Source organism: Oryctolagus cuniculus, chromosome 16 (assembly GCF_051225735.1).
Source record: "Oryctolagus cuniculus isolate XC-2025 breed Fujian yellow rabbit chromosome 16, ASM5122573v1, whole genome shotgun sequence".
NCBI classification, from domain to species: domain Eukaryota; kingdom Metazoa; phylum Chordata; class Mammalia; order Lagomorpha; family Leporidae; genus Oryctolagus; species Oryctolagus cuniculus.
Genome location: NC_142882.1, coordinates 6,573,777 through 6,591,982, shown reverse-complemented (window position 1 = coordinate 6,591,982; position 18,206 = coordinate 6,573,777). Strand labels below are relative to the sequence as shown.

Genomic DNA, 18,206 nt, shown 5'->3' with positions numbered 1-18,206 from the left:
AAGTATATTATCATGTCCACCAGGTGACAATGAAAACACAGAAATGAAAAGCAATGAAAAGTTTCAAGGAGAGCCTTTATCTGAGATCAGTTTGTGTTTGTGAACATGAAACCCAGGCTAAGAAATTTATACACAGTATTATTTTTGAAGAGAGGAGGATTGGGACCAGTGTGAGTGTGTAGTGGATATAACCACCACTTGTAACTATGACATCCCATGTGGGTGCCAGTTCATATCCTGGCTGTCCCACTTGGAATACTACTCCCCGTTAATGATCCAAAAAAAAAAAAAGCAGTAGAAGATGACATAAGATGTTGACACTCAAATGGACAACTGAAATAATCTTGGTTTGGCAAGAACCAGCACTGGGCCACAGCAGATATCTTCAGCGTCTATCACCAGATGGAGAGTTTTTCCTACTCTCCCTTTCTTTTCTATGAGTTGGTGCTTCAGAACAAATACATTTTAAGAGAAACATAAAACATTCATAATATGGTTACACTGTGTAATTTTTTTTATAACATCACAATGCAAAATCGGTTTTATAAATCTTAGTTTCTAACCATTGAAAACTGCGAGAGACTTAAGAGCTATTCTTCAGAACATCTGTTTCCTTGGAAACTATTCTATCCCTTAATCCTTTCAAAGCATTCTTCTCAGGTCTGAAGAGAATAATGTAGCACTTGGGAACAAAGATGCAGCCCAGGAGCCCTGCACTGGAGCACAAGATGGAGAAGACCTCCACAGCCACCATGACCTTCCCCTTGGTGCTGTGGTAGACAGGCAGGAAGGTCACCCAGACACTGCAGAACACCAGCATGCTGAACGTCAGGAATTTGGCTTCATTGAAGGTGTCAGGCAGATTCCTGGCTAGGAAAGCCACAGTGAAGCTCACCAGGGCCAAGGAACCCAGGTAGCCCAGGACACAGTAGAAGGCAGTGACTGAGCCCTTGTTGCACACCAGGATGATGTGGCCATGCTCAGAGTGTGCATCTCTGTCAATAAAGGGAGGAGAAGTCCCAAGCCAGATGGCACAGAGAGCCAGTTGGATCAGGGAGCAGATGGGAATAATGGAATTAGGTACCCCTGATAGCAGCCAGTGTCTCATCCTTCTCCCTGGGGCAGTGACCTTGAAGGCCAGAAGCACAGTGATAGTTTTGGCCAGAATGGTGGAAACAGCTGCAGTGAATGCCACTCCAAACATGGTCTGCTGGAGGACACAGGTGGTTGTGTTGGGATGACCAATGAACAGTAAGGAGCAGAGGAAGCAAAAGGTGAGGGCAATGAGCAGGATATAGCTGAGACAACGATTGTTGGCCTTGACTATGGGAGTGTCTCGGTGCTTCACAAAGATACCAAGAAAAACAACTGTGAGGATAGAAAAGCACAGAGCGGTGCAGACCAGGGTCATCCCCAGGGGATCTTCAAATGACAGAAAGGTCACTTTTTTGTGGAAGCACTGATCTCGCTCTGTGTTGGCATACTGAAGATCTGGACAGTTCACACATTGGTCCATATCTGGTGAGAAATGTAATAAACATCATCCCAAGTTCAGTTACTCTTGATTCACAAGTACCTTCTAGAATACCCAATGTAGCTAGTTTAGGCAAATAGTCCTTATTTGATGTGAAAGACAGCATATAAAATGACATATAAAATTACTGGTAATTATTTATGTCCATCTTCCTCATGTTAGCCAGTGTTAATAGTTCATCTTCCTAAGTACCTTACATAATGATGAGTACATTCTCTTTTTCTCCTAACAAAGCCATAAGGGCTACTCTCTGAAACTATTCATGGTGCTTTAAAAACATACCTTAACCTGTGTTATTTTAACACCACAAATTCCTTCTTCATTGTTTCTTCAGATAGGGAACTGATGATCAAGATGCCAGAGGGTTGCATGTGTGGCGAGGGCTACTCTGCCCTTATACAGGGCACATTTTGCTGCATGCTCACTTGGAACAAGAGCAAGCAGCAGCCTTTGATTTTTAAGTTTTTATTTAATGATTGCATTTTTCATACATTCACCTTTAGGAATATAGGAGTTCTTTTACCTATACCCACCCTCCCACTCCAACTCCCATCACACCTCCTTCTCCCTCTTCCTCTACCATCTACTTCTTCATTATGGTTCATTTTTAGTTTGATTTCAAATACAGAGGACCAACTCCATGTTAAGCATAGATTTCAACAGTTGGTATCCACACACACAGACCACATATACAGCACAGTTTAGGAACAAAATTTGCAGTCGATTCTCATAGTACAACTCATTAGGGACAGAGGTCCTACATGGGGACTAAGTACACAGTGACCTCCGTTGTTACTTTAATGATTAACATGTTTATGTATGCATGATGTCAGTGATCACCTGAGGCTCTTGCCATGATCTGCCAAGGCTATGGGAGCCTTTTGTGACCAGAGACTCCATCGGTATTTGGACAGGGCCATACGCAAACTGGTTGCTCTCTCCTCACTTCAGACAAGAGTACATCCCTTTTTGATGACCTTTTCTTTCAACAGAGGTTTCACAGAGATCCTCCATGTAGTCTATTTTTTACTGCAGAGTCATGGCTTTCCATGCCTGAAATGAGCCCTTCTTTTAATGGTGCTATTCCCTCTGTACTCTCATGGCCTATTCAACCACCCAATGGTTGCGGTCTTTGTTTTAGTGAGTATTCATTTATTAATAATTTACATGAAAGTCAGAGTTTCAGAAGGAGGAGGAGAAGCAGAATGGAGAGAGAGGGAAAGAAGGAGAGGAGGACAGGGAGAAAGAGAGTGAGAAAGGGAAAGAGGTAAGAAAGGAGGGGAGAGATCTTCCCCCAGTGATTCACACCCCAAAAGACATTAATAGCTGGACCTCATCTGTTTTGAAGCCAGTAACTGGGAGCTTCTTCTGGGCTTCCTGTATTGGTGTGAGCTCCGAAACTTGGGCCACCTTCAGCTGCTTTCCCAAGCATCAGGAGAGAGCTGCATTGGAAGTGAAGCAGCTGGGACTGGAACTGTTGACCAACTGGGATGCTAGAATCCCAGCCAGGGGCTTAACCTACTATACCACAGCACTGGCCCCAGGTTCCCACTCTTAAAATCATGGACTGGGAGATATACTTTATGAATTTTGGTTGCACAGAAATCACCTAGCGATCTCACTAAAACATATCTCTTTAAGGTAGAATCTGGATTATGTTATGATAGGGGAAAGCACTGATTGACAAACCACCATTAGAAGGCAAATGGTCAGGTTCTAGAGAAACACAGAACAGCTGTACACTTGATACCAGCTGGATTAGCTTTCACCCTTGAATGTTTTCATCAAAGAACACACTAGGATGCTGCCTGTAATCAGAGTCAGTCTGTAGACCATCTTGAAACTTACTCCATGTTTCCACTTTCCTGTCTTTTTATCCTTGAACATGAATTTTCTCTCCAGCTCTATCTGTACCCTCCTATTTTCAAAATATTGCTCCATTGATGACTGATGTCTCAACTTGCAGATTTCTTCCAATATTTAGTTAGTCTTACCTTTGGATATTTCATACTTTTGAGACATTACAAGTGCCATATTTTGTAGCTTTGGTTTCCAGAATTGGTAAGGAAAAGTAACTGCTTTGTACAATTTTGTATACCAGCACTACTTAATTCAATTATCAATTCACTGATTTCATTACACTATCCCAATATCACTTTAAATGATGCCACTTTTATATCTTCCTTTTTAGTAAGTTGAATGTCATTCTTTTTTGACAATATGCATGGAGCCGAACCTCCTGTGTAATTTTCTGTAGAAGTTGCGTTCTTTCGTCAACTTTGTATCCAATCTTCAGCCGTAATTTCCATGTTTTGTAGCATTCTAAAATACTCTTTAGGATTGAAAGCTAATCCTTCTTTTTGTCATGTTTCAGTGGTTTTGTTCTTTGTTTACAATTCATAGATCACTTAGATTTTATTAACTATTTTTCTTCAGTTATGCTAATTAATATTACAATTTTCATGTACTGTAAACTGAATTAGATTTTATGAAACTCTTTGGGCATGATGTAGCTTATTTAAAAAGTACGGTTGGATTTACATTGTTTGAGATTTCAAATGTATGAATTTATTTCAACAACAGTGTCTTACAATTTCATTTTGCTGAAATATCTGGCAGTATTTGATCCATCAACTTGAGATGTTCCCATAGAAGAAACAGAATTTTTCCATTTTTCCTGTTCTCTATAGGAGTTGAGAAAGGAGTTCATCTGAAAATTGTTTATCACAATTCAAGTATTGGGAATTATTTTAATAACTGTGAGGATATTTGGATTTTTCAAATATTGCTCAACATATTTCATAATATTTCTATCTGAGAATATCTGAATTTGTTCTATATTTTTCAATGTATCAGAATTAAATGATTAATAAGCTCTAATATTAGTATTTTTACATCTAAATAGACCCCTTCAGCGCTCTCTGTGTATACACACACACACACAGAGTAATCTTACTGTTCACACTGTTCCATCTTGCTGAGGTTCATAAATCTTGTTTATGATCACAAACTTTAAATTATTCCAATGTTTACTTACTTCAATTTCCTTATAATGTCCACATTTTACCTTTAAGGGCTGGTGCTGAATCTGCAGTCATTGACCTACCTTGGTATGCATACTTATTTTTTTAAAGACAGAGTTACAGAGGGAGGTAGAGACAGAGTGAGGTCTTCCATCTACTGGTTCACTCCCCAGATGGCTGCAGCAGCCAGAGCTGTGCTGATCTGAAGACAGCTTCGGAGTCTCTCATGTGTGTGCATTGGCTCAAGGACTTGGACCATCTTCTACTGCTATCCCAGGCCACAGCAGAGAGCTGGATCAGAAGATGAGCAGTTGGGACTAGAACCGGCACCCATATGGGGTGCTGGTGCTTCAGGCCAGGACTTAAACCCACTGTGCCACAGTGCCAGGCCCACTATGCATACTTATTACCATGTATGTCAGCTTGTGTTCTTTTGATATGAATTTTATAAATGTGTGTACATATGTAAGCATAAGAAGGTTCTTAAAGATTTATATTTTGAGCAGCAATGACTTTTGTCAAAGGCTAAGATTAGCCCCATTTATGATATTTGATGAGTATTATCCCCAGGATGATATACTATATGATTTCTAACATAGTTTTTCATATAACACACAGTTTGTGTAGAGTTGCACTTTCTCACTCCAAGCATGCTACACTTGAATTTGGTGAAAGCATTTTTACCTATACAAGCACAAGGAACTCAGACATGAGTTTTCCTATACTGAATTAGCACATACACCACACTACTCCCATGGACTGTACTCTGTTGCCAGAACCTTTCATTATCAACAATAAGTTTCACAAAATTAGAATGATACTAAATATATGGTACAAATAACTACTAATGCAACACAAGCAAAAACTGGAAAATCTTTATGATACATCGGATAGCATAGCTCTGACTCATGGCTAAATCTTAGAAATGCCACACTGTTTTATGGGGTGAATATTCTCCAATCTTGGTTTCTATTCATTTTTTACAATATGTATATCAGCCTGAACTCCAACATGGTCAGCATTACAGAGACATTCAGTCTCTTGTATGCTTTCATAAATAATACAGAGAGTGTATTGTGGAAAGTTTTATCCTTTTGTGGATTATTATTGATTATAAGGAATAATTTCTACCTGAAGCGGGGAAGACTATTCTCAGCAGTCATATTCCACAGATTTTCTTTCCATGGATAAGTTGATAATTTAAGAAACAGGTGGTAACTTCTCCAAGAGGCAGGTATTGATTTACCTGTCTGATTGGAAATCTCATTCCCAGGACAAGGTGTGCAATCAAAACAACAGGCAGGCTTTCCCTCCAGAGGGGTTTTCCTGAATCCAGGGCTGCAACTCACACTGCATACCGAGTGTGGAATCTGAGCGAGTGTTGGTCATAATTCAGACTATTACTTAAGTTCCAAGTAGAGGGTTTCCAAGTCCTGCAAACCTGTTCACTGAAACTGTAAACATTGTTTCTGACACAATGACTACATTCTATTTGATTTTCTTAAATAGATTCAAAAGACTTGCACGAACAAATGTGTTTACTGTCCATCCTCAGACACTAAAAACATAAGAAAGTATTTGGGTTGGAAGTGGAGTGGTTTAATGTCTCTAAGTGTCTTTTGAATAAGCCATACTGCACATACTCCCTTAGCAGTTGGGGGGTAACAATGTGTCATGTGAACCTTATGATCAGTCCTACTTACCTCTGTAATTCCTGTGGCCCACTGTATCAAATTCTCAGAGAGAGACAACTGTTCACTCTGTGAAACGTATGGGGAAAACCGTCCTACTTTAACCTTACGTCCGAAACCATATGGAAAATTCCAAAAGTTGAGAATGTCATATTCAGCTTCCAAATTTCTCTTCTGATTCAAATTTACTAGGTCACCAGCTGGATTGGTAAATTGGAGATTCTTCAGAAATGGGTGCAACTGAAAAAATGCATCATATTCTCATGAAGACTGCCCAAGTAATAACACATGAAATCCAGGTTAGAGAAAACCTCTCTTTGTCTGTAAGCACAAATAAATAATTGAACATGTTTAGGACCACCCAATGAATTGAAGTAAAAAAAAAAAAAAACTGATGAGAACTACATCAAGGTAAGTATGATTTCACTCATTTTTCTACAAAAACAAGGGGAATCAAAAATATCCAGCTGTGAGTTTCAGACCATTTCCTTTTTTTTTCTTTTTTTTTTGACAGGCAGAGTGGACAGTGAGAGAGAGAGAGACAGAGAGAAAGGTCTTCCTTTGCTGTTGGTTCACCATCCAATGGCCGCCGTGGCTGGCACGCTGCTGCTGGTGCACTGTGCTGATCTGAAGGCAGGAGCCAGGCACTTGTCCTGGTCTCCCATGGGGTGCAGGGCCCAAGGACTTGGGCCATCCTCCACTGCACTCCCTGGCCACAGCAGAGAGCTGGCCTGGAAGAAGGGCAACCGGAAGGAATCCGGTGCCCCGACCGGGACTAGAACCTGGTGTGCCAGCACCACAAGGTGGAAGCTTAGCCTACTGAGCTGCAGCACTGGCCAGATTCAGACCATTTCCAATAGCACATTCCAAGCTGCCAATACTCATTTTCTCAGTGTACCTAGGAGAACTATCTGTAATAAAGTTACTAGAATAAAGAACTGTGCAAATTATATGAGATTCCTTATGTTCATTTTAGATGAACATCCTCAGTGACATTTGAACCTGAAAATAATTACTGTACTGCTGAAGTTGAAAATGGAATAACACAGTCTAGGTATTTCACATGTCAAAATTAAATTGACAAAATTGGAGAGTATTTTTAAGTCACAGCACTGATGCTGATCCAAGAGACCTGCCCACTTTTCATTGGAGCCCTTTTGTTAATGACAAATTACAGGCAGAGGCTCAATTTTTATCTTGTGTTTCAAGCTACTTGGATCGAACACCTGCAGAAGCTCTTAAGGGGATCACTTCAGGAGTACATGTCAACAATGGAAACCAAGTCACCTGCCAGGGAGAAAATGCCACCTTTGCCCCATTGTTCACTGGCTGCATTTCTACCTCTTGTAGAAGCCTCTCATGTACACTGTGGGCCACAGCATACACAGCATTGTATATGTTGTAACTCCCATCACTCATGGTCATATCAAAATGAAGTGGAGGCAAGGATTCCAAGGAAGGATTCAGTGGACAGTTCTGCAGAGTTTTACAGGATGTCCCAGTAACTGAGCAATTAAAAGCCAGTGACCAGAATTTGGAGAGGTAAGAGTCTTCTGGGTACTTGGAAGGGTTAGCTGTCCGAAGAAAGTTTTTGAAACCAGAGATCTCAGCATGGTGGTGTGAAAAAATGAAAGTCCCATGGAATGAGTGGAACAGGAAAGGTACCTCAGAGCTGGCAAAATCCCATTGTGAGGTGGTGACACAGACTTCCCACATCATTAACTTCCACCATGATTGAAAGCTTGCGCCTATGAGTGACTCTGTGACACAGAAAAGAATCACCACATTTGCTGATGATTTTAGGATCTGGATATGAGCACTATTTTGGAATGAAGAAAGTGACTCTAGAGTGGCTGGGATCAATTCCACAAAGTCTACACAGATGCCATTCTTCTGCATCTCGGCTTTCAAATCAGACATAAACTGAATACCTTTTGGGAGGTCTGAGATGGCCAAACCCACCCAGGTCCACCCAAAGTGGAGCACCAAGGAGGCCATGCCACGGGCCAGAGAAGTGTCTTTGGGTGCCATCTGATAGAGGGAGGGAAACTGACCACTGTGAGTCAGAAGCGGTTCAAAAGGCCCAAGAGTCAGCTAAGGGAAAAGGCAAGAAATCTGTGTAAGGTTATTGTCATAGTGTAAATTATCATTCCTGAAAAAATTAAGCATATAATGGAAGTGTCAGATTTTAGAATCTTTCATTTTTTTCATCTCCCACTACATTAGATCTTCCTAGTTCATGAATCATTAGACTCACAGGTTGAGAAAAACATTTCTCCTTTTCACTCACCCACACCTCTGCTTCAGAAGAAATGTAGCTAATCCACAAAATCTCTGCACGCATTCTCTTCAGATCACATACTGTGTCAAATGTATAAGTTCTCTGTCACTTTAATGTTTGGTTCTAAGTAAGGCACCTAAGGTGATGTACTTTATCCCACTTTTTCACTACACAATCACCTGTGGAATTTTGTAGAGTTCCAGCAGTGTCCCCATTTGGACAGCAATGCTGCTTTCTGATATTACAGCAACAGACTTGCTCTGTTTCCTACATGTGTAATTAGGAACGTGCTTTTCCATTCCCGCAAGCCAGATGAAGGGGTTCTCCATCACAGTCATATGAGTGTGCATGACATTATAGAGACCAAATCCCAAGGTCATGTTGGGTAAAAGATAGGGGTTTTTGTTGATCTCCTCAATAGCGAAAACCAAGGCCAGAGCATACTGGTAGTTTTTGGACTGAAACCTGCATGAAATGCACAAGGATCTTTAAGGGAAAAGCCTCCAATCCAGATTATCTTCAATTCTGTGATTACTATGACAGATGGATTGGTCATGGCAAAAAATTCATATGTTCTAATCCGTATGTGTAGATTTGCTGAGTACAGAGTGTGAAGTGTTGTATTTGTAGGACACATGTCGTCACTAGAACCAAAGCTGCTACCAGCTTTTACTGGTTTCCAAGCCTAAATGACTATGAAAAATAAGATCTGCTTTTACATCATAATGTTGGGCATGTTATCACATGGTTTTCCATGCAGCCAAAGAACATGATCTTATTTTTGGATGCACACCTCATCAATTTAAATCACCTCTGGCAACAGCTACCTCTTCTAAGTTTTTATATTTCATCTCTAAAGTAAATACTACAACAGGCTCTGGAATGCCCTCTCTAAAGTTCATGCACACCTAGGAGTACACTCCAGTTGTCAAAGAAAGCATGACAAGGAAAGTCACATCATCTTTAGCACTGCCTCTAAATGTTTCCTACATCCACAAACTACAATGATTCTTCACCTTACCACATCATTAAGTGCTTCTTGAAATAGCAGTCATTCGATCATAATGCTGCAGGTTGTAAAGGGAAAAGAGAGTAACTCAATTGAAGGCTATGTGTTCAAAAAGAGGGATGATGTCACAGTACTGAGAATGGTAAATGGGAGTCTGTAATTAATCCTGAAAAATCTCTTCCCCATCAAACTTACCCATCAGCCAGCATCACAAGCCAAGAAAATAAAATTGAATTCAGAGCTTGAAAAAAGGGAAATATTTAAAAGGGAGGAGCACTTTAGAGAAGCTGGAAACACTCCCTGGGTGAACACAAATCACTGGGCTATGAGGCACCTGGTGCTTTACAATTAAGCCAGTAATGCATTTAGAACACTAAACATATGCTAAAGTAAATCATTATGAGTGGTATCAGTATTTACTCCAAACAGGCCTTCTTCACTCAAGTTTTCCTACAATATTGAATATAAATAGTCTTCCATGCAAAGAAAATGATGCATTTCTACTTTCTAGGATCTGACATTTCACAAAGAATGCAAATGAGGAGCCCCTTGTATTTATTTCTGATGTCCTGTGTGCTAATTCCTCATGAATAGACCAAGTCACGTACACTGCTTGTTAAGGGTCAGTGTGTGCTCCAGAGGAAGTGACAGTTTTTCAGTTCTTGGTTCTTGCTATAACATAATATGGATATATGTATGCATATTACATATGTATTCTATCTATATATCTATACATATGTATACTAAACCATGCACACGGTAGCTATATATATAGTGTTTTATGTATATATAGTTTCCATACATATTTGCTATCCAAATATGTCATTCATACTTTGTAGAATGAGGAAATTTGAAAATCATTGCTATGAATCAAATAAAATTCAGTTTTGTATTTCATATATCTGTTTCTCTCCTCATTACTATCACACTTCCATTATTCTGCATCCTCTCATTTCTTTCTCCAGCTGCTGCCTTGTACTAAAATGTCTAAATGGCTCATGGACACACTGGAATTTGTAAGAGTTTTTCTCTTTTATGCTGTGTTCTTTATCTCTAAAAACAGTTTATCAGTAATTGTTGTATATTCTAAAGTTGGTGAATCTAACATTGGAGGGTATAGCGCCTAAATCTATTGACAGTTCAGTATTTCTTATTTTTCCAAGAATCATCAACACAGATATTTTCCCTGGGTTTATTAAGATTTGATTATGATCTCCAGTTTGCATGGCATACATCTTGGAGGAACTTGGTCTCTATTCATAGCCTCTTTTCCTACTACTGGAAATTCACTACCTCCTGGTCCCTGTCATTAAGGGTACACATAAATGTTGTGCTGCATGCATAACCATAGGGAATACTATTACTAAGGAATAAATATTTCATGAATCGGATGCCATGTGCACACATTAAATTAGGTGAATTTATAAAAATCAATGTGAAGTGAGTAATATTGTTATACCAAGCTAGTATCCATTAGATTTTTTTCTGCAGAGATATTTGGACAAATGCCTAAAATACTTCATCAGTTGCATCACCTTGGTGGCACCAACTATACTTCTCAAATCCATTGGCTTTAATGATACTGAAATGATCTATATCCTAATACCTACCTTCTAGCAAAGTTCTATGCAGCTGCAACCTACTTCCTGTAGCCTTACAGTAGAAACCAATTAGAAAAGTGGCACCTTCATAAACAAGCTTGAAGAAAACAATTCCGCTGTCCTACAAGATACTATATTCTGCATGCATGAAATTTATATATGCTATATATGTATATGAAACATTTATATTTAGCTACAAATAAAGAATCTTCAAGAGGGGCAACAACAGAATAATCCCCCTTAAGAAATCTATTTTGCCCAGAAAAGGCAGAATCAGGGAAACACTGTAAATGTATTAGATTACAACCATTGAATTTCTGATGGGTATAATCATCAGTAAAATATAATTATTATATTTGTGCAAAGGTGTTGCCCTAAGATTACTTTTACATAGAAAAAACTTTTTGAATCTTTTCTCCTTTACAAGTGTAGAAGAAATGAAGTGTTCTCATGGCCCCAAATCTAGTACGTAGCAGAAAAGAGTGTGAGCACATGTGGAAGAGCTCATGTAACTCAGTTCATTCATTTCAGTGCATGGGTTCTGCAAGAATCTGCTACTGAGGCACAATAGGCCACGGAGCTGTTGAAAGTGGACAGGGAAGGATAGGAGGATACCGACCAGACTCTGGTTCCCCCTCTGATGAGACAACATTTCCATGAACCATCCACGGTGCCAGGCAGAAAGAAATGTCTTCCTCATGCCCCAAATCAATTACCAGCAGTTTTTAGGAGGGACAGAAGATGGACAGGGCAGGGATACAGAACATATTTGCCTATCCATTTGCAGACCCAATAACAAGTAGCTAATATGTAAATAAATGGAAAATGGTTATGGCAAGGAGAACTTACCATCTGAATTTGCGATATTTGATGAAACTTCTCTCGATTCTGGGAACATCATATGTGTAAATGTGCAAAAAAGCAGCGATCTCAATATCTCCATCCTTGTAAAAACTCTGTTCCATCTGGGAATAGCAGTCGGGACCATCCTGACAAGTCACAAGGAGATACAGCTGCAGAAAGAGCAACAGAAAAATCAAAATAAACATCTGTGAAAAACCCTATGCGACAAGAGCACTGGAACATGCAGGGTCATGCAGGTGGATACATAGTGTGTGTGTGTGTGTGTGTGTGTGTGTGTGTGTGTGATTGCTTGAAACAATTCACTTTAATACTGCTCCATCTGACCTCTTTCCACCAGCTATCCACTCATCCATGGGGGAATCTAATACTTTTCTGCCCTGAGGCTCTGCAGTTCAGATCTTCTGTCCTGGTGAAAAACACAAGTAGAAAAACATGTTTGTGAATCATCCTCTTCACCCAGGTGCCAGGATTTCCTCCAAGTCCATGGATACAAAGACTCAAGGGAGACTCCTGCTAGTTACGTTTGGTCCAAGGGCTTTGTCAATAAACCACTCCATGAACTTTTGGCAATTATGTATTGGGATTGCATCAGAGAGCATGAAGGGAGGCATCAGGTGAGGCTTTTAGTAAGCTTTCAGACCAGAAATCTCCAGTGTCACACACTACAATGACTCAAAGTGCTACAGGGCAGCCTTCCTCAACCAGTGTTCTGGGCAGCCACAAATCACTTTGATAGCACACAGACCCCAAACCAATCCTGTTTACAGAGATACCCACTAGGACATGTGGTTTTCAATCACTGTGCAACCAGTAATCAGCCTGAATTCAGATATGTCCATTCTGCATTTCTAATCACTTCATCTTTAGTTGTAAAACATAAAAATCGTCCACATTGCTGTTAACCCTGGTAATCCCATAATGATCTGCTTTTGCACCTACAACCTTGGTTGGTGCTCACATGAGAACCTGGCACTATTTCAGTACTTATTTATAGCTTTTTACTCTAGGCAGAGAATACCAGCTGGAAGTCACCTCTTTATTCCCACCACCACAAACACCAAGGTCAGGATCATGCCTGCAGACACCTGTACTTCTTGAATGCAAGTGACTTTCAGGATGCTTATGTAGGACACCATCAGTGCAGCTAGGTACTATTAATCCTTTGCCAAACCACAGACTGCACAACACATGAGTGAACAAAATGGATACCATGTCCTATAGGCAATAATGAGGATCAACACTGACTAATCATTTGTGCTTGTATACCTGTGTGAGGTATTGCCAATGGAGTAAATCTAATAAGGGGGGTAGAGAGGGCATATATGAGAACTCTATTTTTCCACTCAAAAGTTTTCTAAACTCAAATTACTGTAAATGTAGTGCCTAATATTTTAAGTAAAACACATTTTTCATTGCTTAGCCACTGCTCTGATGCCATTAGTGAGATTTTGATTAGGGACACATGCAAAGTGAGATGCAGTATAGGAGCAAAATACACAACAGAATTCAGTGACTTGCCTAAAAATGAAAATATAATTTCCTGATGAGTTAAACTTATTACTGGTACATTGATGAAGCTTGTTGTCTATTCATTTAAACAAGAAAAATAAATCTAAATCAGAGAGCAAGCATCCACTGTTCTCTCTAACGTGTAGGAACTAAAAATAGAGTCAGTCTGAATGCACTCCATTCACTGAAAAAAAGATTGGGAATGGAGAGGATGAACTCCATGCAATGAAGAGGCTTCAGGAAATCCATGGAAAATATGTGTTATGAAACAGTTATGGATGAATTTTAAAAAATTGGCACCCAGATATGTTCAATAATTTTTGCGTGTTTCTTTCATATTTAACCTTCTCATCTTCTATACTCTTAATGCTGCATTTGACATTTTTATAGTTTGTGATGAATGCTTCAATTCTAGAACTTTAAACTTATTTCAGGGAAATATATATTCTAATTGCATAAACTTATATGGAATCTGAGATCATACATTTATGTCAAATTGAACTTTAGCAACAACATCATAAATGTTGATAATATTTTTTCTTTTTGAGACTTTTAATAATTTATATTGAAGTCCAATATCATGTAGGTTACTGCAAAGCAATTTCCAGAAACAAAAATATGTGGACATTTGAGTGAGTAGGTACAGAGTTCTCTGTGTGTATAGGGAACACACACATGAACTTACACTCATTCTACATCGAGAACACTGTCTCCAATGGACTATCCTGGGCTATCTTCTCAGGCTCAATACACTTCAAATCAAAAGTAGAAATCACTATAAGTCATTGTAACTTAATGTCATAGCAAGCAGTAAAGGAAACTAAGAAAATCTACAATGCAGAGGTGAGCTGGCATGTCAGCACTCACTGTACCAATTCTCAGTAACTCCAAATTATCTATGCTGGTATGTACAGTCTACAACACTGTATTTTTAACCATTTTTAATTATGTCCCAGCCAAAAATCCCCAATTCCTCCATCTTCCAGCCATACTTAATCTGATGCAGCTCCTCTGAATATAACAGAACATGACACTTTGCTAGTGTTGCCATTTATGGTAATCTATCAGGATTCTGTTTCTACCATTATCCATCTAACCTAGGAATAATACTGCTGATTACTGAAGAGAGACCAAGAAGGCTGAATGAGAAGGACATACTGTTATAATCTAGTAGGAGATATAAAAGTAAAAGTGGAAGAAATACATTCTCATGGGATAGTAAGAGAGAAAACCACAGTGAGAATTCTATGGAAGGAAGAAGAATGCTGTGGATCAGTGTGGAAGTTGCAGACATGCAATATGTTCAAGGACACAACAGAAAATCCCAGCAGCCAAGAGCCAGAGAAAGCAACAGTGTTGGAGAGGGAGGGGTGATCAGACTGCAGTGCCTGAGCCACTGGTTATGTAATTGGAGGGAGAGATTTCAAGAGTCAACCATCTGAGAGAAAATGGGAGAATATTGCTACCTGTCCTTCCAGATACATGTTTACAACATACAAATTAAAAAAAAAAAAAACAGAAGGGACAATACAAATATCATCAAAACTGCATAAAGGAATTGAACAGACATTCCTGCACAAATAGAAGAGCCAAAGGCCTTACCAAGGGCGCTAAACATTAGTAAACTTGGAATACTAGTCAAAATCACACTGAGATATCACCTCACATCTGCTCAATTGGCTACAATAATTTTTGTTTTTAAAGATTTTGTTTGAATGGAAGATTGAGAGAGTGAATGTGAGTGATAAAGTCAGAAAGAGAGAGGGAGAGAGAGAGAGAGTGAAAGAGAAAGTATCTTCCATCCCATGGTTCACTCTCCAAATGATCACAACAGCTGGAGCTGAGCTGATCCAGAGACAGGAGCCACGGGCTTCTTCAGGTCTCCCAAATAGCTGCAAAGGACCAAAGACTTGGGCCATGTTCCACTGCGTTTCCTGGCCACGAAGGGCACATGGATCCTTAGAGATCTTTGGTAAATGTCTTCAACCATGATTATTATCAACTCCAAACCTAGAACTACTAGAGAATGAATGTTTTGTGCAAATATGCAGAGGTTGAAATACTGCTCTGTAGCATGATCATGAGGTCTTTGGGTGCTAGTAGCAATTTTTTATGGCTTACCTAGTTGCTTTCTTGGAATTTTCAATATGAGACTGTGGAGAGAGTTTGTTACATCTCTCTAACAGGTGAAGACTGTGAGAAGAGGAAAGGAAAACTATCTTTACTGGAAGCAGGAAATGTGTCTTGGGCAAACACCAACCTCATGTATATTGATCCTGGTCTTACCAGCCTCAGAAATTCTGAAAAATAAATTCCTGTTGTTAAGTCATAAAGTCATGGCATGTTGTTAAATGGAAACTAGATGATTAACATGAGTAAATTGGGATGAACACTAGTTACTCTCATTTGTGTCAACAGACAGCTCTCCCAAGTCCTTGGATTTTGTATTTGTAGCAAATGCCAGAACAGGCTCTGGAATGTTCTGTCTAAATTACATGTACCACAAGGAAGAGAAACTGATTTTAAAAGGAAAGCAAAATGAACTAAATACAAATCAGTCTTGCTGAATTTTGCGCATGTTCCATCATGAACCAAAATGGTTATTTATATTAGCACATCATTAAATGACTCATCGAACAGCATCATCATGAACATGACTTTGTGCAAGGTCTTGGGAAAGAATAACTCATCTGAGGGCTATGTGGCTAGCAGAGGCAGGATATATAAGTGTGGAGCATGGTGGAGTACAAGGCTTGGCATTTATAACTGTTAAGCCTCCTCCTTTTCAAAACTGGGCATCAGCTCCCACCCCAGATCAGGAAACTAATTCAAATTCAAAGGCTGAATGAAGGAGAATCTTAAATGCAGAACATTTAGAAGATGTCAGAATCACTAGGGGGACTTCAAGTACTGTAGATCAAAAGGCATTGCACCTAGTGAAGCTGAATGGCTGCCATCTAGTTTTCTATGGAAATCTGAAAAGTATGTTTATATAAATAATGACTATTGGTAGCAGTTCTAACTCCAAATAGGTCTTATTCTCTGAATCTTAACTCAAGACTTTCATGCAGATTGACTTGCAGGTCAAGAAACACATCATGCATTTCTACAGGCACTGACACAAAACTTCCCCAAGGTTAGAACGCAGGTGCCCTTTGTGTTTCAAGTGTCCTGAGTATTCAGTCATGATGAACAGTCGATTTCATGTTGACAGCTTATACACCCTCGTATGTTCTGACCAGAAGAGGTATCTTTCAATTGTTGGGCACATGATTTTATATGTTTCAAGCATTACAAATTGTATACTTGTGTTTTCAAGTATCTCTTTATTATCTATGTTGCTTTCTGGGTGAGATAAGTGGAAAATTCCATTCTAAGCAAAAATATATTTTGTGATCTGTATTTAGTCTTTTTCTTCTTTGTCATTCTTCCAGTTTTCCTCTAATTGCTCTGTTCTCTTCATCTCCTCCTCCTCCTCCTCTTCTCTATAAAGCTGTATATGATCTCTGCCAAACAGGCTTTTGCTGAGAGTTTGCAAAAGATACAATATGTCATTCCATCCTTTATCCTTTCTAACAGGTCATCAGTGGTAAGAAGAGATTCTGACACTGGGAAATCTAACAGTTGGGGATTTAGTGGCTCAAGCAGTTATTTTAAATTTAATATTTTATTCTGCTGTCATCAACAAATGTCTATTTTTCCTTCATTTTTCTAATGAGATTGCTTTATAAGGTGCTTCTTGCATGATTTTTCACTTGTGTGTTACCTGTATCCTTATCACAATCTTTTCCTCCACTTAAGAACCATGAGAGTTTCTCCTGGTCATGGAATAATCCCATGTTGAGTGATTTCATTTTCATCTCATGTCTCAGAATTTATCTGGGATTCCCACATTAATTTTCCCCAGATGCATAGTGAAATACACATAATTTTTTTTTCCTTTTAGGGTGGCTCTTAGCCTTTGTGTGTTGTTTTGTCTGCAAAAGCATTCAACTGTTTGCAATCCATTTCTTTCTTCCTGGGGTTTTCTCATCTAGCAAATTAGGGAAATAATCCAAATCATATTCTTTGAAAGACCTTGATTTCTGTTAAATGAAGAAAGGAAATCCAAAATCACAAGGAAGTAAAATTGGGCAGAGGCTCCCACTCACCACAGGATTCTGCCTGTCTTCTGATGAGAAAACTGTGTGCACAGAGCTGAGGCTCCAGACTTTGCTGAAGATCAATTTGGGGGCATTCATTATGGCAGATGTGTGGATCTCTGCAAACTTCAGGTGTCACTCTTGAGGAGCTGACATGAGAGGTTCCACAAGAAGGAGCCCTTAAAACCATCCCCTACCCCTTCAGGTGCATTTACTGCAGTCTTGCAGGCAAGGTCAAATCCATGCTCTGCCTCAAGCACCCTCTAGTGCCTGAGGGTGGTATTGACCCTGACTGAAAGGAAGGGAGACATGGGCATAAGAGCAGCAGACAGCTCCAAATCAAGACTGGGTCAACTGAAACATCCAAGTATAATGGAAAGGATCTCCATGGGAACATCAGATGGCTGTGCAGAAATAAACACGTGTGTGTACAGGAAGTCTGAAAGACTATTTAGATAGGAGCTGCCTGTGTCAATGGGATTGCAGTTGTTTCCTTTTCTCTTTATAAATACTTAGATTCATTTGCATAAGGATACTATTGAACAATAAAGG

The 18,206-nt window shown here is 39.4% G+C and overlaps 1 protein-coding gene across 1 annotated transcript; it reads right to left on the bottom strand.

Annotated features, from left to right (window-relative positions):
- Window positions 1-583: 583 nt before the first annotated feature.
- On the bottom strand, window positions 584-17,753 carry LOC138847785 (vomeronasal type-2 receptor 116-like). The gene is made up of 7 exons (XM_089316329.1): window positions 17,664-17,753; window positions 11,989-12,152; window positions 8,709-8,994; window positions 7,536-8,342; window positions 6,261-6,488; window positions 5,804-5,927; window positions 584-1,518 (listed from the first exon to the last, which is right to left on the bottom strand). The coding sequence occupies exons 1-7, from the start codon at window positions 17,751-17,753 to the stop codon at window positions 584-586; spliced, it is 2,634 nt and encodes an 877-aa protein (XP_089172455.1).
- Between the last annotated feature and the right edge of the window lie 453 nt (window positions 17,754-18,206).